Raw genomic sequence first — 23970 nt, 5'->3', positions numbered from 1 at the left:
AAAACATTATCAGTTCATGGTCCTCCCCCTTCAGCCTGTTGACAGCCTCACGAGTTTTCACCAAGTGCATGTTGGTAGTAGAAGCCTTCCTCCAAAGGAGGCAGGTGTAGGTATACCCTTACCTTGACGACTGGCTGCTCAGGGGGTGCACCAGAGAGCAGGTGGAGTTGCAGGGTCCATCTGGTCATATCCATGTTCGACAGACTGGGTCTCCTCCTCAACATGAATAAGTCAGCGTTGTCACCGATCCAGAGGATAGAGTTTATCAGGGCAGTGTTGTATTCAATTCAGGCAAGAGCAAGTCTGCTGGTGTCCTGATTCCAAGCCATGACAAGCATCATTCGAAGCCTGAGGAAGTACCCAACCACTACAGTGAGGAGTTGTCAGAGTCTCCTGGGTCACATGGCAGCCTGCACATACGTGGTCTGGCATGCCAGGTTGATCCTCAGGCCTCTGCAGTTGTGGCTTGCTTCGACATACCGCCTGAGGCACGATAGCCTGAACCTAGTGGTCACGATTCTGCAACAGGTGCTAGAGTCACTCCAGTGGTGGCTCGATGCTCGAATAGTCTGCCGAGGAGTCCCCTTCAACAGTCCTCAGTTTTTCTTGTCTCTAGCTAGAGATGCGTCAGCTCTAGGTTGGGGCGCACATTTGGGAGATCTCCAAAAGCAGGGCCTGTGGTCACAGGACAAGCTCTCTCTCCATATCAATATCAAGGAGCTGAGAGCTGTGCATCTCGCATGCCAGGCCTTTCGGACTCAACTGCAAGACCAGTACATGACAGTCATGATGGACAACACCACTGCAATGTTTTACAGCAACAAGCAGGGTGGAACCTGTTCCTTAACCCACTGTTAGGAGGCTCTCAGACTCTGGGAATTCCATATAGCCCACTCGATTCACCTGGAAGCATCATATCTGCCTGGAGTCCAGAACGTACAGATGGACTGCCTGAGCAGGTCTTTCCACAACCACAAGTGGTCCATCCGGCCGGTTGTCATTCACTCCATCTTCCAGAGGTTGGGTTTTCCCCAGTTCAAACTGTTAGCCACCCGGAGCAACAGGAAGTGCCCAGTGTTTTGCTCCTTCCAGGAAAGCAGCCCGGGCTCAATCACAGAATCACAGAATATTAGGGTTGGAAGGGACCTCAGGAGGTCATCTAGTCTAACCCCCCTGCTCAAAGCAGGACCAATCCCTAATTTTTGCCCTGATCCCTAAATGGCCCCCTCAAGGATTGAGCTCAACCCTGGGTTTAGCAGGCCAATGCTCAAACCACAGAGCTATGCCTCCCCCCCAGTCACAGACATGTTCCTGCTACCCTGGGGAGGCCGTCTGCTCTACGCTTTTCCTCCGATCCCTCGCAAGGCCCTACTCAGGGTTCGCAGGGAGGGGGCGGAGATAATTATGGTGGCACCAGCGTGGCCTTGGCAACACAAGTTCACCACATTCCTGGATCTGTCAGTGAAGATGCCGATGAAGTTTCCACTCCTCCCTGACCTGATCACTCAGGACTATTGTCGTCTTCATCACCCAGACCTCCGGTCCATCCACCTCATGGCCTGGAAGCCTAAAGGCTGAACCCCATGGAACTGCTGTGCTCGGAGCAGGTGAGGGAGGTCTTACTCAGCAGCAGAAAGCCCTCCACGAGGGCCACATATCTGGTGAATTGGAAGAGATTCAGCTGCTGGTGTGACCAGCATTTTACACCCCCACTTCAGGCAAAGTTACCTCTTATTCTGGAGTACCTTCTGCACCTGAAACAGCAAGGTCTGGCAGTGTCATCCATAAAGGTACACCTAGGTGCTATCTCAGCTTTCCACCCCAGAATCTTGGGGTGCTCCGTTTTTGCCGTTTTTTGGAGCAGCTACATCCCCAGATTAGGCAGCCTGTTCCTATATGGGACCTTAATTTGGTCCTCTCCAAATTAATGGGGCCCCCATTCAAGCCACTGCTGTTTGCTCCCTCCTCTACCTGTCATGGAAGGTAGCCTTCTTAGTGGGCATTACATCAGCAAGAAGAGTGTCTGAATTGAAGGCCCTTACCTCAGACCCACCTTACATAGTTTTCCAAAAGACAAGCTGCAGCTGAGACCTCACCCAGCCTTTCTGCCTAAAGTGGTGTCTCATTTTCATACCAGCCAAGACATATTCCTAACCATTTTGTATCCAAAGCCACATACCAGTAGCTGTGAGCAGAGGCTACACTCCTTGGATGTTTGGCGAGTGTTGGTCTTCTATATCGAACGCACCAAGCTGTTCAGGAAATCGAATCAGCTGTTTTTTGCGGTAGCGGACTGGATGAAAGGACTACTGGTCTCATCTCAAGGAATATCGTACTGGATCACGTCCTGTATCCCCACGTGCTATAAGCTGGCCAAGATACCATCCCCGGCACTTACGGCACACTCCAAGGGCACACGCCTCATCAGCAGCATTCTGGCCCATGTCCCAATCCAAGAAATTTTGCAGGGCAGCAAGTTGGTCCTCGGTACATACGTTCACCTGTCATTATGCTATCATCTAGCATTCTAGAGATGATGCAGCCTTCAGCAGAGTGGTGCTCCAATCTGCGATTCCATAACTCCGAGCCAATCTCCTAGGTAAGGCTTGGGAGTCACCTAATTGGAATCGATATGAGCAATCACTCAAAGAAGAAAAAATGGTTACTCACCTTCTTGTAACTGTTGTTCTTCGAAATGTGTTGCTTATATCCATCCGAAACCCATCTGCCTTTCCCGCTGTCAGAGTATCTGACAAGAAGGAACTGAGGAGGTGCTGAGGCAGCAGGGTCATATCTTAAGCTCCATGGAGGCACCTCTCCAGGGGACTTCACAGCCGAGCCGACGGGTGCTGCTAGGAGAAAAACTTTACAACAACTGTGCATGCAGCGTGCACACATGTAATTGGAATGGATACGAGCAACGTTTCTTGAAGAACAACAGTTATGAGAAGGTGAGTAACTGTTTTTTCCGCTCTACTCCGCGCTGATTAGGCCTTAACTGGAGTATTGTGTCCAGTTCTGGGCGCCACGTTTCAGGAAGGTTGTGGACAAATTGGAGAAAGTCCAGAGAAGAGTGACTAAAACTATTAAAGGTCTAGTAAACAGGGTCTATGAGGGAAGATTGAAAAAATTGGGTTTGTTTAGTCTGGAGAAGAGAAGACTGAGAGGGGAAATGATAACAGTTTTCAAGTACAGAAAAGCTGGTGACAAGGAGGGAGAAAAATTGTTGTTCTTAATCTCTGAAGATAGTACAAGAAGAAATGGGCTTAAATTGCATCAAGGGCCGATTAGGTTGCACATTAGGAAAAACTTCCTACCTGTCAGAGTAGTTAAGCACTGGAATAAATTGCTTAAGGAAGTTGTGGCATCTCCATCTGTCATAAATATAAAGGGAAGGGTAAACCCCTTTGAAATTCCTCCTGGCCAGGGGAAAGCTCCTCTCACCTGTAAAGGGTTAAGAAGCTAAAGGTAACCTCGCTGGCACCTGACCAAAATGACCAATGAGGAGACAAGATACTAAAAAGCTGGGAGGAGGGAGAGAAACAAAGGGTCTGTGTCTGTCTGCATGCTGCTTTTGCCAGGGACAGAACAGGAATGGAGTCTTAGAACTTTTAGTAAGTAATCTAGCTAGGTATGTGTTAGATTATGATTTCTTTAAATGGCTGAGAAAAGAATTGTGCTGAATAGAATAACTATTTCTGTCTGTGTATCTTTTTTGTAACTTAAGGTTTTGCCTAGAGGGGTTCTCTATGTTTTTGAATCTAATTACCCTGTAAGATATCTACCATCCTGATTTTACAGGGGGGATTTCTTTATTTCTATTTACTTCTATTTTCTATTAAAAGTCTTCTTGTAAAAAACTGAATGCTTCTTCATTGTTCTCAGATCCAAGGGTTTGGGTCTGTGGTCACCTATGCAAATTGGTGAGGCTTTTTATCCAACATTTCCCAGGAAAGGGGGGGTGCAAGTGTTGGGAGGATTGTTCATTGTTCTTAAGATCCAAGGGTCTGGGTCTGTAGTCACCTAGGCAAATTGGTGAGGCTTTTTACCAAACCTTGTCCAGGAAGTGGGGTGCAGGGTTTTGGGAAGTATTTTGGGGGGAAAGACGCGTCCAAACAGCTCTTCCCCAGTAACCAGTATTAGTTTGGTGGTGGTAGCGGCCATTCCAAGGACAACGGGTGGAATACTTCGTACCTTGGGGAAGTTTTGACCTAAGCTGGTAAAGATAAGCTTAGGAGGTTTTTCATGCAGGTCCCCACATCTGTACCCTAGAGTTCAGAGTGGGGGAGGAACCTTGACATGGTGGCATAGTGGTGGGATTAACCTGAAATCATTTTGAGATCCAGTTGAGATTTTTTGAACTAGAAATACAGATTTTAAAAAGGAATTTTTTTTTCCTGTGGCTTTGAAGCAGCTTTGAAACTGAAAGCAGCTTGGGTTTTCCCTGCTTTGTGGCCAAGCAGAGACAAAAGGGGATTATCTTTGTGAATTGCAGGTTTTCTTTGCCTGGAGGCAGGGTACTTAACTCCTGCAGGGAAATTCACAGTCTTCCAACCCAGAGTTTTTTTTTTTTCTTTTCTTCCAAAAAGTAAATGGGGGGGTGTGCTCTACCCATTTGCCTGGAGACAAAAGTGGCAGGGTGTTTTTTTTTAGGATTTTGATTTTTTTGTTTTACAAGGAGCACAGGTTTGAAAGGGAATTTTTTTTCTTTGGGCTGGGTAAGCAGGTTTCCAAGTAGTTGGAGGTTTTTTGCTTTAATTTGGGCCCAGAGCAGAGACAAGGGAATTGTCTTTTTCTGTAGGCTGACAATCACTATCAGAGAATAGGTATTCTATTCCAGCACAGCAAAATTTTACAGCCAAGTTTTGTTTGTTTATTTCTAAACCTCGGGTGTAAAGTTAGTTAAAAACAGAGAGGTTAGAATGGCAAAATCCGCGGCTCGACTACAGCTCGAATTAGCCAAATTTCAGGCTGAGGAAAGACAAAGGGAACATGAAAGACAGATAGAACTCATGCAGCTGAAGAAGGAACAAGAAAGGGAGGCAGAACAACACCAAGCGGCTGCTCACAGGAGAGCTATGGAAGCGAGGGACAAAGAACTGGAGGAGAAGGAAAAAGAGAGGAAGTATGTGGAGGAGATGGAGAAGATAAAGGCTCAGCAGAATATCCCAACAAACCCTAGTAATCCTTCTCCAAGTACCACTTCCCATCCCAGAAAGTTCCCCACCTACAAGGCAGGCGATGATACTGAGGCCTTCCTAGAAAACTTCGAAAGGGCCTGCCTTGGGTACAACATCTCTACTGACCAATACATGGTAGAGCTGAGGCCGCAGCTCAGTGGACCCTTAGCTGAGGTGGCAGCTGAAATGCCTAAAGAACACATGAACAAGTATGAACTGTTTAAATCCAAGGCGAGAATCAGAATGGGGATAACACCCGAGCAGTCTCGTCGGAGGTTCAGAGCCCTAAGGTGGAAACCAGACATGTCATTTACCCGACATGCCTACCACATTGTGAAACATTGGGATGCCTGGATATCAGGAGCAAGTGTTGAATCTCCAGTAAATTTGCCCTTCCTAATGCAAATGGAACAATTCTTAGAGGGTGTTCCCGAGGAAATAGAAAGATACATCCTAGATGGGAAACCCAAAACTGTAATCGAGGCAGGAGAGATTGGAGCCAGATGGCTGGAGGTGGCAGAGAAGAATAAAACTGGTCGCAGTTGGAGCGGAGACCAGAAGGGACCACCCCAGACCACACCCTATTACCGGGGGCCGCCCAAGGCCCCACCTACCTCCCAAAGAACCCTCCAGACCCCTTATCGTCCCACCACCCCGTTCTCCAGCAACCCTCCTCGCCCCAGTGACCCGTCAGCTGGACGATGTTTTAAGTGTAACGAGCTGGGGCATGTGAAGGCCAACTGCCCCAAGAACCCCAACAGATTACAGTTCATTGCACCGGAATCACACCAGAGGTCCACAGGCCCAGATACTTCCCAGATACCCTTGGAGCGGAGGGAAACTGTGAGTGTGGGTGGGAAGAAGGTCACCGCGTGGAGGGACACCGGAGCACAAGTGTCAGCTATCCATGCTTCCTTAGTGGACCCCAATTTAATCAACCCAGAGATCCAAGTGACGATTCAACCCTTCAAGTCCAACTCTTTCAATTTGCCTACAGCCAAGTTGCCTGTCCAGTACAAGGGCTGGTCAGGAACATGGACTTTTGCAGTCTATGATGATTATCCCATCCCCATGCTGTTGGGGGAAGACTTGGCCAATCATGTGAAGCAGGCCAAGAGGGTGGGAACGGTCACCCGCAGCCAGGCTAAACAAGCCGTGAAGCCTAGCTCTGTTCCGGAAACTTCTATCAGGACCCGGTCAGAGGTGATGGACCCGGACCCCAGGCCAATGTCTGCAACAGCAGTAGTGGATCCAGTCCCAGAGACCCAGACGGAACCAGTCCCAGAACCGGAACCAGCCGAACAACCAACACCAGACCCAGTGTCAGCACTGAATCCAGTACTTGTAACCTCAACATCAGAGGGCCCCACCGAACCTGAACTGGCAGCAGCCGATAACCCAACACAAGAGGCTCAGCCGGAGCCTGAATCCCAACATAGCGCACCAGCGGAGAGCGGTGCACAGTCAACAGAAACAGCTCCATCCCCTATATCGCTTCCAGAGGGACCAAGCCTAGGTCCACAATCCAATGAGGGACTGATGTCTCCAGCATCAAGGGAACAGTTCCAGACCGAACAGGAAGCAGATGAAAGCCTCCAGAGAGCTTGGACGGCGGCACGGAGCAACCCACCGCCTCTCAGCTCTTCTAATCGATCCAGGTTTGTTGTAGAAAGAGGACTTTTATACAAGGAAATTCTTTCTGGTGGACACCAGGAAGACTGGCATCCTCAGAGACAGTTGGTAGTTCCAACTAAATACCGGGCCAAGCTCTTGAGCTTAGCCCACGATCACCCTAGTGGCCATGCTGGGGTGAACAGGACCAAAGACCGTTTGGGGGGATCATTCCACTGGGAGGGAATGGGCAAGGATGTTTCTACCTATGTCCAGTCTTGTGAGGTGTGCCAGAGAGTGGGAAAATCCCAAGACCAGGTCAAAGCCCCTCTACAACCACTCCCCATCATTGAAGTTCCATTTCAGCGAGTAGCTGTGGATATTCTGGGTCCTTTTCCGAAAAAGACACCCAGAGGAAAGCAGTACATACTGACTTTCATGGATTTTGCCACCCGATGGCCGGAAGCAGTAGCTCTAAGCAACACCAGGGCTAAAAGTGTATGCCAGGCACTAGCAGACATTTTTGCCAGGGTAGGTTGGCCCTCCGACATCCTCACAGATGCAGGGACTAATTTCCTGGCAGGAACTATGAAAAACCTTTGGGAAGCTCATGGGGTAAATCACTTGGTTGCCACTCCTTACCACCATCAAACAAATGGCATGGTGGAGAAGTTTAATGGAACTTTGGGGGCCATGATACGTAAATTCGTAAATGAGCACTCCAATGATTGGGACCTAGTGTTGCAGCAGTTGCTCTTTGCCTACAGAGCTGTACCACATCCCAGTTTAGGGTTTTCCCCATTTGAACTTGTATATGGCCGTGAGGTTAAGGGGCCATTGCAGTTGGTGAAGCAGCAATGGGAGGGATTTACACCTTCTCCAGGAACTAACATTCTGGACTTTGTAACCAACCTACAAAACACCCTCCGAACCTCTTTAGCCCTTGCTAAAGAAAACTTACAGGATGCTCAAAAAGAGCAAAAAGCCTGGTATGATAAACATGCCAGAGAGCGTTCCTTCAAAGTAGGAGACCAGGTCATGGTCTTAAGGGCGCTCCAGGCCCATAAAATGGAAGCATCGTGGGAAGGGCCATTCACGGTCCAGGAGCGCCTGGGAGCTGTTAATTATCTCATAGCATTCCCCACCTCCAACCGAAAGCCTAAGGTGTACCATATTAATTCTCTAAAGCCCTTTTATTCCAGAGAATTAAAGGTTTGTCAGTTTACAGCCCAAGGAGAAGATGATGCTGAGTGGCCTGAAGGTGTCTACTACGAAGGGAAATGTGCTGGTGGTGTGGAAGAGGTGAACCTCTCCATGACCCTTGGGCATATGCAGCGACAGCAGATCCAGGAGCTGTGCACTAGCTACGCGCCAACGTTCTCAGCCACCCCAGGACTGACTGAACGGGCATACCACTCCATTGACACAGGTAATGCTCACCCAATTAGGGTCCAACCTTACCGGGTGTCTCCTCAAGCTAAAACTGCTATAGAACGGGAGATCCAGGATATGTTACAGATGGGTGTAATCCGCCCCTCTGAAAGTGCATGGGCATCTCCAGTGGTTCTAGTTCCCAAACCAGATGGGAAAATACGTTTTTGCGTGGACTACCGTAAGCTAAATGCTGTAACTCGCCCAGACAACTATCCAATGCCCCGCACAGATGAACTATTAGAGAAACTGGGACGGGCCCAGTTCATCTCTACCTTGGACTTAACCAAGGGGTACTGGCAGGTACCGCTAGATGAATCTGCCAAGGAAAAGTCAGCCTTCATCACACATCTCGGGCTGTATGAATTTAATGTACTCCCTTTCGGGCTGCGAAATGCACCCGCCACTTTCCAAAGACTTGTAGATGGTCTCCTAGCGGGATTAGGAGAATATGCAGTTGCCTACCTTGACGACGTGGCCATATTTTCGGATTCCTGGGCAGACCACCTGGAACATCTACAAAAAGTCCTTGAGCGCATAAGGGAGGCAGGACTAACTGTTAAGGCTAAGAAGTGTCAAATAGGCCTAAACAGAGTGACTTACCTTGGACACCAGGTGGGTCAAGGAACTATCAGCCCCCTACAGGCCAAAGTGGATGCTATCCAAAAGTGGCCTGTCCCAAAGTCAAAGAAACAGGTTCAATCCTTCTTAGGCTTGGCCGGTTATTACAGACGATTTGTACCGCACTACAGCCAAATCGCTGCCCCACTAACAGACCTAACCAAAAAGAAACAGCCAAATGCTGTTCAGTGGACCGGAAAGTGTCAGAAGGCCTTTAACAAGCTTAAAGCGACACTCATGTCTGACCCTGTACTAAGGGCCCCAGACTTTGACAAACCATTCCTAGTAACCACAGATGCATCCGAGCGTGGTGTGGGAGCAGTTTTAATGCAGAAAGGACCTGATCAAGAATTCCACCCTGTAGTGTTTCTCAGCAAAAAACTGTCTGAGAGGGAAAGCAACTGGTCAGTCACTGAAAAAGAATGTTATGCCATTGTCTACGCTCTGGAAAAGCTACGCCCATATGTTTGGGGACGGCGTTTCCACCTGCAAACCGACCATGCTGCACTGAAGTGGCTTCACACCGTCAAAGAAACTAACAAAAAACTTCTTCGGTGGAGTTTAGCTCTCCAAGATTTTGATTTCGACATCCAACACATCTCAGGAGCTTCTAACAAAGTGGCTGATGCACTCTCCCATGAAAGTTTCCCAGAATCAACTGGTTAAAATCGTCCTTGAGATGTGGAAAATATTGTTAGTCTTTATGTACTTGGTAGTATATTTAGAGATGCATGTGTCTTATTAACTCTGTTTTCCTAGAGCTCCAGGAAGAAATCCCAGCCAGTGTTTCACCCTAGCTGAGATTTGGGGGGCGTGTCATAAATATAAAGGGAAGGGTAAACCCCTTTGAAATTCCTCCTGGCCAGGGGAAAGCTCCTCTCACCTGTAAAGGGTTAAGAAGCTAAAGGTAACCTCGCTGGCACCTGACCAAAATGACCAATGAGGAGACAAGATACTAAAAAGCTGGGAGGAGGGAGAGAAACAAAGGGTCTGTGTCTGTCTGCATGCTGCTTTTGCCAGGGACAGAACAGGAATGGAGTCTTAGAACTTTTAGTAAGTAATCTAGCTAGGTATGTGTTAGATTATGATTTCTTTAAATGGCTGAGAAAAGAATTGTGCTGAATAGAATAACTATTTCTGTCTGTGTATCTTTTTTGTAACTTAAGGTTTTGCCTAGAGGGGTTCTCTATGTTTTTGAATCTAATTACCCTGTAAGATATCTACCATCCTGATTTTACAGGGGGGATTTCTTTATTTCTATTTACTTCTATTTTCTATTAAAAGTCTTCTTGTAAAAAACTGAATGCTTCTTCATTGTTCTCAGATCCAAGGGTTTGGGTCTGTGGTCACCTATGCAAATTGGTGAGGCTTTTTATCCAACATTTCCCAGGAAAGGGGGGGTGCAAGTGTTGGGAGGATTGTTCATTGTTCTTAAGATCCAAGGGTCTGGGTCTGTAGTCACCTAGGCAAATTGGTGAGGCTTTTTACCAAACCTTGTCCAGGAAGTGGGGTGCAGGGTTTTGGGAAGTATTTTGGGGGGAAAGACGCGTCCAAACAGCTCTTCCCCAGTAACCAGTATTAGTTTGGTGGTGGTAGCGGCCATTCCAAGGACAACGGGTGGAATACTTCGTACCTTGGGGAAGTTTTGACCTAAGCTGGTAAAGATAAGCTTAGGAGGTTTTTCATGCAGGTCCCCACATCTGTACCCTAGAGTTCAGAGTGGGGGAGGAACCTTGACACCATCATTGGGTATTTTTAAGAGCAGGTTGGACAAACACCTGTCAGGGATGGTCTAGATTATACTTAGTCCTGCCTTGAGTGCAGGGGACTGGATTAGATGACAAATCGAGGTCCCTTCCAGGTCTGTGATTCTATCTTGGAGTCCTTGTGGATAGTTCTTGTAGTAGGAAGAGAGCCTGAGACATAAACCCTTGTGTCAGAGGCCTGGTGTGAGGCAGAACCTGCTTACAGAGATTGGCAAGAACAGGGCTGATATTGCAGAAATACACATTTCTGGGAGGTGCTAGTGCTCCCGCAGACACATCCCGATGTCAAGTGGTACCAGAGCATCCCAATATCAAGGATGGTACAGGGCATTCCCTAAGGATGGCAGGAGCAGATTCACCCTTCTGGAGGATAAGGTCAGGATGACAGTACGTAATAGAGATGTTTTGATCAAACGAGCATGCACAAGATGATGGGTGATAACTGACTATGTCAAAGGGGCAGTACTAACTTGTTTGTATCGAGTTATAAGGATGTATCTCAGAGGAAGTATCTTTATCTTTTTTCTTAGTGAGGAACGGAAATTCCCACCGTTCACTGAACTCGTCCATTGTTATGAGCATACATGTATTAGTGGTCTGGTAGAGTCTGCGGGATACTAATACCATGATTTGTCAACAGTAAACATGGCTGAGTGCCTTCGTTCCTTAACGGATCTTGTGGTCATTGGGTGGTTTGCTCAAGGTCTGCCATGCCAGCTGTCTGTGCAGGACTGCGGCGGCACACAGAGGGAACACACACACGCAGCCAAATATCTATCAACATCAAACCTTAGTTCTCTGAAAACATTCACTCATTGTGTGGTGGCAGTCAAAAAAGTGAACAGAACTTTGGGAGTCATTAAGAAAGGGATAGATAATAAGATAAAAAAATCTTATTGCCTCTATATAAATTCATAGTATGCCCACATCTTTAATACTGAGTGCAGATGTGGTCACCTCATCTCAAAAAAGATATACTGGAATTGGAAAAGGTTCAGAAAAGGGCAACAAAAATTATTGGGGTAGGGAACGCCTACCATATAAGGAGAGATTATGGAGACAGGGACTTTTCAGCTTGGAAAAGAGACCACTAACGGGGGATATGATGGAGATCTATAAAATCATGACTGGTGTGGAGAAATTAAATAAGGAAGTGTTATTTACTCCCTCTCATAACACAAGAGCTAGGGGTCACCATATCAATGATCACCAGTGATCAATGGCTCCATGTCTAGTTGGTAGTGATCAATGGCTCCATGTCTAGTTGGCAGCCGGTGTCAAGTGGAGTGCCCCAGGGGTCGGTCCTGGGGCCGGTTTTGTTCAATATCTTCATAAGTGATCTGGAGGATGGTGTGGCTTGCACTCTCAGCAAATTTGCGGATGATACTAAACTGGGAGGAGTGGTAGATACGCTGGAGGGGAGGGATAGGATACAGAGGGACCTAGACAAATTGGAGGATTGGGCCGAAAGAAATCTGATGAGGTTCAATAAGGATAAGTGCAGGGTCCTGCACTTAGGACGGAAGAACCCACTGCACAGCTACAGACTAGGGTCCGAATGGCTAGGCAGCAGTTCTGCAGAAAAGGACCTAGGGGTGACAGTGGACGAGAGCTGGATACGAGTCAACAGTGTGCCCTTGTTGCCAAGAAGGCCAATGGCATTTTGGGATGTATAAGTATAGCGATGTATAGCGAGCAGATGGAGGGACGTGATCGTCCCCCTCTATTCGACATTGGTGAGGCCTCATCTGGAGTACTGTGTCCAGTTTTGGGCCCCACACTACAAGAAGGATGTGGATAAATTGGAAAGAGTCCAGCGAAGGGCAACAAAAATGATTAGGGGTCTGGAACACATGACTTATGAGGAGAGGCGGAGGGAACTGGGATTGTTTAGTCTGCAGAAGAGAAGAATGAGGGGGGATTTGATAGCTGCTTTCAACTACCTGAGAGGTGGTTCCAGAGAGGATGGTTCTAGACTATTCTCAGTGTTAGAAGAGGACAGGACAAGGAGTAATGGTCTCAAGTTGCAGTAGGGGAGGTTTAGGTTGGATATTAGGAAAAACTTTTTCACTAGGAGGGTGGTGAAACACTGGAATGCGTTATCTAGGGAGGTGGTAGAATCTCCTTCCTTAGAAGTTTTTAAGGTCAGGCTTGACAAAGCCCTGGCTGGGATGATTTAATTGGGGATTGGTCCTGCTTTTGAGCAGGGGGTTGGACTAGATGACCTCCTGAGGTCCCGTCCAACCCTGATATTCTATGATTCTGTGATTCTATGATATGAAATTAATAGGCAGGTTTAAAACAAACGAAAGGAAGTATTTTTTTCACACAATGCATAGGTCCTTGCTAGAGGATGTTGTGAAGGCGAAGACTATAACAGGGTTGAAGAAAGAAGTAGAGCAATTCATGGAGGATAGGTCCATCAATGGCTATTAGGCAGGATGGGCAGGGATGGTGTTCCGAGCCTCTGTTCGCCAGAAGCTGGGAACGGGCAATGGGATGGATCACTTGATGATTACCTGTTCTCTTCATTCCCTCTGGGGCATCTGGTATTGGCTGCCGTCAGAAGACAGGGTAGTGTGCCAGATGGACCTTTTTTCCGACACAGTATGGCCGTCCTTATGTTCTTATGATCTCTGTACAGGGATAGTATATAGCTCTAACTCTCTTAGTATAGTGACTTTTCTAGTATATAACTATAACATAGCCCCTTCCATCTCTAATTAGAAACAAATTTAACTTTCCTATTCTAAAGGGAACTTAAGAAGGAAATCTTAACCATGAGTCTGTTATATAAGAAAATTGAATTAAAATTGGCAGTAACAACTTCAGCTTTATAAAAACCCTCTATACCTTTTGCTACAATTTCATTGGTGTTTCTCCACTTTCTTAATGATGGGAAATGTTTAATCATCTCCATATAGCTTACAGTGCTGTAGAAATCTCATCTACTGGGAAAAGTTCTAATTATTTTAACAGATATTACAGAATATCTAGTCTTAATAATAAAAGAGTTGCAGGTACTGTGTAAAATGTAAGAACACTTGGTTCAACTTTAGGACTAATTTGTTCTTTTTTTTCCAACATTACAAATTAAAACTTGTCTGACAACCCTAGTTTATTAATGTAAAGTAGTTTTATGCATGCTATTCTCTTGTAGATTAAGTGGAGAATAGATTTTTAAATGTTCAAATTTTAACCTGTCCTTTTTATTACTTTACATTAATAAACTAGGGTTGTCAGAGGAGCAGATTGTGTTGCTCATTAATTGGTCCTAGTTCACCCTACTGGTTTGCACTAAAGGTTCCCTAGTGCACTTTAACACAGTACTGTTTCAAACAGCACCACGTTAGAGCATACCAGCAGTGTCTACATGGACCAATTAATTGTGTAACACATTAGTATACTTTAGAAATCACATCCTTATAGAGTGCATTTCCTTGCTGTGTTCATCTCTACTAAAATCTTTTAGTTATGTTTCCTCTGACTCCTGTTTTTACATTTTTTTAAAAATTTTTCCTTTAAAGGCAAATCCTCCTCCTGTACTGGTGAATACAGATGCTTTGGAGACTCCAGCATACGTAAGCTTATATTTGCTTTCAACTATTTTATGTGTTTAGAACAAAATATTAATGCACAAGTGTTTAGTTTTTCTTCTGTCACTAAAAAGAGAAAGCATGTATCATGACCTACTCTATGGTAGTGTTTGCCTTGTAGCCTGCAGCATCCCATATGTTACAGAGTACAGCTAATGTACCTCAAATTTATGCTGGTGGTTCAAAGATAATAGAATAGTGGCCATGTCTCAAATAACATTTACAGCCTGAGAATTTCTGTTTGTGTCAGACTCTTCCATAAGGTGAAATAAATAGACCTCTTCACCACTATACCTCTGCTATGTCACATGACCCCCTGAGACCAGTGGTTCTCAAATTATGGGGTGGGCCTCCCAAGGGAGGCACAGGAATATATCAAGGGAGGTGTGAGCTGTGTGTGTATATATGTTTTTTTTTGTTTTTGTTTTGTTTTTTTAAAGAGCTGTGGCTCTCAGCCCCAGGTAGCTGGGGCTCATGCAGAAGGGCCATGCCTATCAGGGAGGTGGGGATAAAGGGGACAGCTGGAACCCCACTGCCCCGGGGCTGACAGCCGGAGCCCCACCACCTGGGCTTGGGATTCCCCCTCCCCCCCCCCATACACACCCATCTGGAGGCAGTGGGGTTCTGCGGTTGTAGCAGCAGCGCAGAAATAAAGGTGGCAGTGGGGCACTAAACCTGCTGTGAAAAGCGATATGGACAAATAGCACTTTTCACACTGCCTCCCTTCCATGCTGCTGCTGCTGACGTGGCCCGGCCAGCAGCCACTGCTCTCTGCTTTGCCTTCAGAGCTGAGTGGCAGTATATGTACTTGGGGAGGGGGGCGTAAATGAGTATAGACACAAAGAAGGGGTCGGGGGGCCCTGATATAATAAGTTTGAGAACCACAGCTTGAGATCTTATGGTGGTAGCAGTTTCTGCAGTCTGTTTCATCAGACTTTTAATTTTCTAAAAGTATGCATTAATATTGTATTATTTCTGCCTGAATCATTAAATCAATAACTGTAGATATGTGGGGATGAAAATTAGTCTTAATTTCAGTTCATCTTTACCTGCTGTGGGAGCACTGCTCACAGTTCTGTAGTTAAAGATGAGCTGAGTTTTGCACTTAAAGGAGGGAATTAACCATTTTGTTATAAAGTATATGAAGAATACAATATAGTCTCAAATTACAGTACTTACTCTTTTTGAGTACAGAACGAGTTTTCTGAGAATTTACAACTAAATCCATTAATTAGTTTGAATTGTAATCACTTAAAAATCAGTCATGGAAGAAATTTAGCACCTGGTGCTGGATCTTTTTTCTCCTAAATGTTCTTAATACCCAATGAGTCTTCATACTTCCCCGTGTGGTTAACTCTCTGAAATCTTGTCCACAGGCTACTTTAGAAAATTATTTTTTAAGATTAGTGGTAATTTTTTGCCGTTATTTTTCATAGCTGAAATCTTATCTCTTAGTATAGGCTGATGAATACTTTTCTTCTACAGAGCATTCAACACAGAACTGCCCTCTTTCAAAATGGATATCAGCTCCCTTTGTTCTCAGTAGAGCTACAGCCACAGTGGCCCTTAGCAAAAGTGCCCCTTTTCAAAATGGCTACTGTCTCTAGAGAGCATTGCTCCTAATAAGAGTGAAGGCAAGGTGTGCTCTCACTAAGATGGTATCTCGCCACTGCTCGAGTCTGGGCCAAAGTAGCCAGAGTGTACTAGTGAATCTGGCCCTAAAATTAAAATGAAAAAAAGTAAGATTCTTGCTACATATCTTAACATAATTAGAAATATCCCATTAACATTTTTTTGGGGGGGGTTCTTTTTTAGTCTTCACTTATGAAATTTTAAATTTTAAAATCAAGGAAATTCCCAATTAAAAATTACATTAAAGTGAAGTAAAATTGAGAATACATACCAGTGCTTCAGACATGTTGCTGCCTTTTTTCTCTTGGGTGGTGTTCTATTGATCCTCTTTATTGTCCATATACCCTGATGCTTCTTACTCGCTTACATCAGGCCAGCTGATGGTCAAGGTGAGTTCAAATCCTCCTGGTCTTGTCCTTGGCCTGATCTGTGCCAGCTGTTTGCCACTACCCTGCAGTTGGCTTTGGTTTCATCTCCACTGTTGTCTTGCGTCTGTAGCTACATCATAAGACCTGTGTCCCAGTGCATCTTGGACTGCTGCCTTTGCCATTGCTTTGTGTAGCAGTTTGATTGTTGAAAACAGACATGTTCCCTTGTGTGTAATGGTCTCAGGTCCTTGGCTCCTTTGTTATAGTGCGCCTGGCTGCCTAACTTGGCATTCTCTTAAGTATTTCTCTGTACTGTCAGCATTCCTTTGTGGGGCTGCAGCAGAATCCTCATGGGAAGTCATTCTTGGTTCTCTGTCCCATCAGTGCCTGTGCTTGGGCTCCTCTCTAATTCCTGGGAGGAAGTATTGCAATGGTCCAACACTGCCAGGTAGGGAAATCTTCCTGTCTTTGCTATCAGTCTCTTGGCTGTCTTTACTGTTGACTCTGTCTGTCTTTTGCTTTATGGTTATACAGTGGAAGACCAATTATGCTCAAATTCTTATTTAAAACTGAAGTCTTTGAATAATGGAAGAGGAGATGCTGGAACAAAATTGATTATTTAAAAAGTAATAGGTCATCAGGCCCAGATAGTATGCTCTTCAGGGTTTTGAAGGAGTTTAAGAATTAAGTTAGTGAGCTGCTAGCAATAATATGCAGACTCCTAAAATACTGCTACTCTTCTGAAGGATTGGAGGGTGACAAATGTTGTAAATGTTTTGTTTAAAAGGCTCTAGGGATGATCTAGGGAATTCACACCAGTAAGGCTTACATCTGTAACTGGCCAATTGATTGAAATGATCATTTAAAAAAGAATAATAAAACACCTGGAAGGTCATAGTATGGTAGGGTCTATCCAGCACAGTTTCTGCAAGGGAAATTTGTCTTTCACTGTTCTCTTAGAATTAGTTGAATATGTCAGTATGGTAGTGGAAAAAGGAGAACTGGAAGACATAATTTACTTTGGCTGTCGAAAGGCCTTTGGAAGGCTACCTTATAAGAGGCTGCTTAAGAAACTAAGAGTCATGGGATGAGAGGAAAAATGTCATGGGTCAAAAATTGGCTGAGAGAGAAAATAGAGTGTACAATCTGAGAGTCAGTTTGCTTCATGACAAATGGTTGACAATGGGAGTGCCACAAGGTTGTGTGTCAGGTCTCAGTATTCTTTAATATATTCATTGATGACATGGAAAAGACATTTAGTAGTGATGTAGCAAAATTTTCTAATGACACAACATTGTTTATGTTAGTCAAGACTAGAGAACACTGTGAAGAACTTCAGAAGAACTGACCAAGCTTGCTGAATGGACAATACAATGTCAAATAAAACTCAGTGTAAATAAATGCGAAGTAATGCATTTTGGGGGAAAAAATTTGAACAACTCCCTACAACTTACAAGGTTCTAAATGAGTTGTATCACCTCAAGAAATGAACCAGGGTATCATTTTAGACATCTGAGTGAAGACCTCTGTTCACCATGCAGTAGCAGTCCAGAAAGCTAACAAGATCTTAGTACACACAGGGAATGGGATGATGAATAAAATAAAGAATAGTTTAATGACTTTATATAAAGCAGTAATGTGGCCTCATCTGTAATACTGCATGCAGTACTGGGCACTCCATTTTAAAGGGATATTGCAGAACTAGAAAGGGTTAAGAGAAGGGCAACAGCAATGTTAACTGGCCTGGTAAAAAAAACTCATGCAAAGAGAGAGTGAAAAGGCTGGGATTGCTTACCTTTGAAAAGAGATGAATAAGAGAACGAGATAAAAGTATACAAAATAGTGAATGGTCTACAGAAGGCAGATCTGGAACTTCTGTTCTCCCTATATCATAATGCAAGAACATTGAGACATTCAATGAAATAGAAAGGCAGCAAATTTAAAACTGATTACTGTACAGGAAATATGTTTTCACACAGCGCATAGATTGTGGAACACATTGCCACAAATTACTGAGGCCAAGAACTTGACGAGATTCAAAATGGAATTGGTCATATGGATACAATAATTTTCTGAATTGTTATAGCACAGCATTAGCTCTGTTACAGTTAAGGTTGAGCATTTTTTTCTGTTTTAAGGTCAGCTATTTTAAGTGCTCCAAGCTCCATATGGTTACTTGCATCATCTTGAAATTTGCCATGGTTTTGGCTGTGCAAGGTACTGTTGGTAGTGCAGTGGAGTCATTTAGCAAGGGCTTTCTGAGGTACCACCTCCCAAAAAACATATATGAAAATCAAATGGTTCTTAAAAGATTTTTTTGTGCACACTTGGGGCTCAAACCATGGCTCTAATAATCCCCCAATTTATCTCATTCTATCAGCATTTATCTTAGCTAGAGTATGGCTAAATTAAATGATTAGTTATTAAATTAAGTTACTAAATGGAGAGCTTGAATCTACAAGTCACTTTTCCCAAACAGATTAAAATGCGGATGTGCAGCAAGACTAGGGCTCTTGTAACAATCAAAGTTTTCAGGCAGTCTGTCACTAAGTGAATGACTCAAGGATATGGATTCTGCATCACGACTCTCCTTCAGCTTCCTGCTGGTATATGCACTCCTCAGAGCCCCTCCATCTTCCTATCTCCACAAGTTTAACAGGGGCATGAAATGGCAAGGACGAGGGTGGAACTGGGGATGGATGGTCTTGGAGCAGCGAGCACGATGGAGGGAATGTTGAAGGAGTTGGAGCAGTAGTAGGGGAGTCTGAGTAACTGGAGAGAGATGGAGATCAAAGCAGTGAGGAGAAATAGAGAGAGAGTGTGTGTGTGTGAAGAGTAATTGGAAGAGTGCAGGAAAGAGCTGGGTGGAAGGAGGGGTCAATGCTGTACAGTGGGTGAGGGAAGGGACTTCAGTTCTGTCCTCCCCAAACCCCCACATCCCTCTGTCAATGACAGGTATCTGTCTGGACCCCATCACACTGTAGCTTCTGAGCACCTTGCAGTTTTAATGTATTTATCCTCACAGCACCCTCCTTGTACAATGGAGTTAGGAATGTGCTGTTTTCTCCATTTTACAGATAGAAACTGAGACACAGAGACTAAAGAACTTACCCAAGGTCATACAAAAGGAAGTCTGGAGCAAGGGACTGGACCCTGGTTTCCCAAGTCTGTGATCTTGACCTCTGTATCATCCTCCTTCTCATTACCTCCCTTCAAAAAATGCTCCCACGGACTTCATGCTAGTCCTAGCATCCTCTCCCTATCTTCTCAGCTTCTGGGCCCCATGCTTATGACTGCCTATCCAGTGGAAGAGGGCTGAGGAGGGAGAGCCTGACTGTGCTGGGCAAGCAGAGAGAAGACAAGATGATGCAGAGGCAGTGAAGGAACCAACATGCAGCCATTGCATTTTGTGGCTGAGATAAACGTTGCCAAGCAATCAGGAGCAGTGGAGGAGGAGGGTTGTACTGTGAAATATGGGGAGGCTGAGAAATGATTTTAAAAAAACAAAACAAGAAAATTGAGTGCCCAAAACTTTGTTAATGCAGAGTTAAGGTTGGCCAAGTAGTGCCTCATGTTCTTCCAGAACATGGTGAGTTGGATAACTTAATTCTGTATGGTTTCAGAGTAGCAGCCATGTTAGTCTGTATTCGCAAAAAGAAAAGGAGTACTAGTGGCACCTTAGAGACTAACCAATTTATTTGAGCATAAGCATTCGATGAAGTGAGCTGTAGCTCACGAAAGCTTATGCTCAAATAAATCTGTTAGTCTCTAAGGTGCCACTAGTACTCCTTTTCTTAATTCTGTATGTCCTGGTTTTCAGAGATTTAAAGTACCCACCACTTCTACAGTGCTGCCTCCTAGAGCTGGCAATAGCTTTTAGGAATAGTTCAGTAAGGGTGGTGCGAAGATGAACAGACTACTAAGGGAAGTGGTGGATTCTCAGTCTCTTGAAGTTTTCAAGTCAAATTTGGATGTCTTTCTGAAAGATGCTTTAGCCTAATACAAGGTATTAGGCTCAAGACACCAGTTACTAGATGCCCCAAAAGCCGCAATCAAGGAGGCCACACTGTTTAGAAACAACAACCTGACTTAGAGGGAATGTGAAGGCAGTTATAAATTAAATATCTCTATGTAAAGCAAATGGCAGAAATGTTCAATAAATATTTCTTTTCAGTATTTGGGGGGAAAAAGATGATATTGTCATGTCTGATGACAAAACACTTTACCTTCCAGTAGTAGCTCAGGAGGATGTTAAAAGCAGCTTCTAAAGTTAGACATTTTTAAATCAGAGGGTCCAGATAATTTGTATCCAAAAGTCCTTCTTTAGGTGATGGTCCCTATATGGATTCCAAACATGGGGTACGCATGTGTGCCACGTGCTGCAGCCAGAACAGTTCTGTAGCAGTTGTGTATTGTCCTCGTGTCTGCAGCTGAGGTTATAAGAGGCTATGCGGGTTGACGCACCTCTAGTTCCCTCTTATTGCTGCATGGCCAGAGTTGGAACCTCTGTTCCTCTGTGTTCTTAGCCTAGCTAAGAGAGTTGGTTGTCTGTTCCTCCTTCTTGTATATAGTTGTAGATAGTAATTTTCTTGTTTTTGTTGAGTATTAGTGTTTTAGTTAGTTAGGTTTGCTTTCAGACTTCTTCCACTGTTAGGGAGACCTCCTCTCCTGGGGATTATGCCCCAGCAAGTTGGCTTCAAAAACTGTGCTTCATGCCCACGCTTCTTTTCCGTGAGCAGTGAGTAACAACAGTGCCTCAGTGAAACCCATGTCATTGCCCGCTGACAAAGGAGCCTGCTGGACTGTAAAATGTTGATTTTCAATAACCCTTGGAACACTGGTGACTGGACAAAAGCTAGTGTTGTCGCAATATTTTAAAAGGGTGAACAGAACGACCCAGGCAATCATAGACCTGTCAGTCTGACTTGGATCTTGGACAGAATAATGGAACAGCTAATATAGGAATCAATTAATAAAGAATCACAAGCGTAAGATAACTAATACCAATCAAAATGGCTTTATGGAAAATGGATTCTGTCAAACTAACTGGATATTTTTGATGAAATTACAAGATTAGTTGATAAAGGTAATGTTGATGTAATATAATTCTGTGACATATTTGATTTGGTACTGTGGTGTCTTTTTTGGGGTACCCTAAATTGTGAGCCCTGTGTTCCTTCTCTGCCTCAGCAAGTGAGTGTTTTGCTACTACTAAGCCGTGTGTTGGCTTCCTCACACACCAGCCTGTCTGGCTTGCCAGCCAACTCATCGGACTCCGTCAATCCAAACCCTGCCTTGCAGGTAACAGTCAGTGAATCCCCATTTCTGAGTTTACCAGGGACGTCTTCCTGGAGTATTCAGTCCCTCTCAGTGGACTTTCACAGAAATTAAGTTGTCTTCCTCTGATGAGACAGAGAATTCACCAGTCTTTTTGGCTAGCTGAGGACTCCGCCTCCAGTTTAACGCACAGCCCTGAGGTTGTTTTGTAATACAGCAAGAATAAGTTTATTAACTTATTAAAGAATAGAGGTTTAGGTGATACTAAACAAGAATAAGACAAAAAGAAAAAGGAGTCCTTGTGGCACCTTAGAGACTAACCAATTTATTTGAGCATGAGCTTTCGTGAGCTACAGCTCACTTCATCAGATGCATACCGTGGAAACTGCAGCAGACTTTATATATACACAGAGAATATGAAACAATACCTCCTCCCACCCCACTGTCCTGCTGGTAATAGCTTATCTAAAGTGAGCAACAGGTTAGGCCATTTCCAGCACAAATCCAGGTTTTCTCACCCTCCACCCCCCACACAAATTCACTCTCCTGCTGGTGATAGCCCATCCAAAGTGACAACTCTTTACACAATGTGCATTGTGTAAAGAGTTGTCACTTTGGATGGGCTATCACCAGCAGGAGAGTGAATTTGTGTGGGGGGTGGAGGGTGAGAAAACCTGGATTTGTGCTGGAAATGGCCTAACCTGTTGCTCACTTTAGATAAGCTATTACCAGCAGGACAGTGGGGTGGGAGGAGGTATTGTTTCATATTCTCTGTGTATATATAAAGTCTGCTGCAGTTTCCACGGTATGCATCTGATGAAGTGAGCTGTAGCTCACGAAAGCTCATGCTCAAATAAATTGGTTAGTCTCTAAGGTGCCACAAGGACTCCTTTTCTTTTTGAGAATACAGACTAACACGGCTGTTACTCTGAAAAGAATAAGACAGACTGGTATAGTTACAAGCAAAACAAAACATGTTTTCTAGTGACTAAAAGTTAATTTCCGGAAGTTACAATCTTGTCTAAGCATGTTTCTCACTTCCATTAAGTCTGCACATCTCGATGTGCAGAAAGAATAGCAAATGTGGCAAGCGACCAGCTTGGCTTAACAGTGAAATCTTCAATGAACTTCGACACAAAAAGGAAGCTTACAAGAAGTGGAAACTTGGTCAGATGACTAGGGAGGAGTATAAAAATATAGCTTGAGCATGCAGGGGTGTAATCAGGAAGGCCAAAACACAACTGGAGTTGCAGCTAGCAAGGGATGTGAAGGGTAACAAAAAGGGTTTCTACAGGTATGTTAGCAACAAGAAAAAGGTCCAGGAAAGTGTGGGACCCTTAATGAATGGGGGAGGCAACCTAGTGACAGATGATGTGGAAAAAGCTGAAGTACTCAATGCTTTTTTTGCCTCAGACTTCACAGATAAGATCAGCTCCCACACTGCTGTCTTGGGCAACACAGTATGGGGAGGAGATGATCAGCCCTCAGTGGTTAAGGACTATTTAGAAAAGCTGGACATGCACAAGTCCATGGGTCCAGATCTAATGCATCCGAGGGTGATGAGGGAGTTGGCGGATGTGATTGCAGAGCCATTGGCCATTATCTTTGAAAACTCTTGGCAGTTGGGGGAGGTCCTTTAAAAAAGGGAAGAAGGAGAACCCGGGGAACTACAGACGGGTCAGCTTCACCTCAGTCCCTGGAAAAATCATGGAGCAGGTCGTCAAGGAAACCATTTTCAAGCACTTGGAGGAGAGGAAGGTGATCAGGAACAATCAACATGGATTCACCAAGGGCAAGTGATTCCTGGCCAACCTGATTGCCTTCTATGATGAGATAACTGGCTCTGTGGATATGGGGGAAGCAGTGGATGTGATATATCTTGACTTTTAGCAACACTTTTGATACGATCTCCCACAGTATTGCCAGCAAGTTAAAAAAGTGTGGATTGGATGAATGGACTAGAAGGTGGATAGAAAGCTGGCTAGATTGTTGGGCTCAACAGATAGACATCAAGCTGTTGATCACTAATTGTCAGCCGGTATCAAGCAGAGTGCCCCAGGGGTTGGTCCTGCAGCTGGTTTTGTTCAGTATCTTTAATAAATTATCTGGATGATGGGATGGATTGCACCCTCCGCAAGTTCACAGATGACACTAAACTGGGGGCAGAGGTAGATACGCTGGAGGGTAGGGGTGGGATCTAAAGTGACCTAGACAAAGTGGAGGATTGGGCCAAAAGAAATCTGATGAGGTTCAACAAGGACGGAAGAATCCCATGCATCACTACAGGCTGGGGACCAAGTGGCTAAGCAGCACTTCTGCAGAAGAGGACCTGGAGATTACAGTGGATGAGAAGCTGGAAATGAGTCAGCAGTGTGCCCTCGTTACCAAGAAGGCTAATGGCATATTGGGCTGCATTAGTAGGAGCATTGCCAGAAGACCGAGGGAAATGATTATTTGGCACTGGTGAGGCCACATCTGGAGTACTGCT

At 44.8% G+C, this 23970-nt stretch overlaps 1 protein-coding gene across 17 annotated transcripts in view; it reads left to right on the top strand.

Moving 5' to 3' along the window:
• The window catches only part of DLG1 (discs large MAGUK scaffold protein 1), a 451639-nt gene that overhangs the window by 189806 nt on the left and 237863 nt on the right, over positions 1-23970 (top strand). For 16 of the 17 annotated variants that reach the window (XM_077826706.1, XM_077826707.1, XM_077826705.1 and 13 more), the window contains one exon: positions 14137-14190. The exons of the other annotated variant lie outside the window; for it this stretch is intronic. In XM_077826706.1, coding sequence (XP_077682832.1) covers positions 14137-14190 — 54 coding nt within the window. The remainder of the gene's footprint in view (positions 1-14136; positions 14191-23970) is intronic. 17 annotated transcript variants of the gene reach the window in all.

Source organism: Eretmochelys imbricata, chromosome 9 (genome assembly GCF_965152235.1).
Source record: "Eretmochelys imbricata isolate rEreImb1 chromosome 9, rEreImb1.hap1, whole genome shotgun sequence".
NCBI lineage: Eukaryota > Metazoa > Chordata > Testudines > Cheloniidae > Eretmochelys > Eretmochelys imbricata.
Note: the sequence above shows the minus strand (reverse complement) of the source record. Positions and strands in the feature narration are given on the sequence as shown.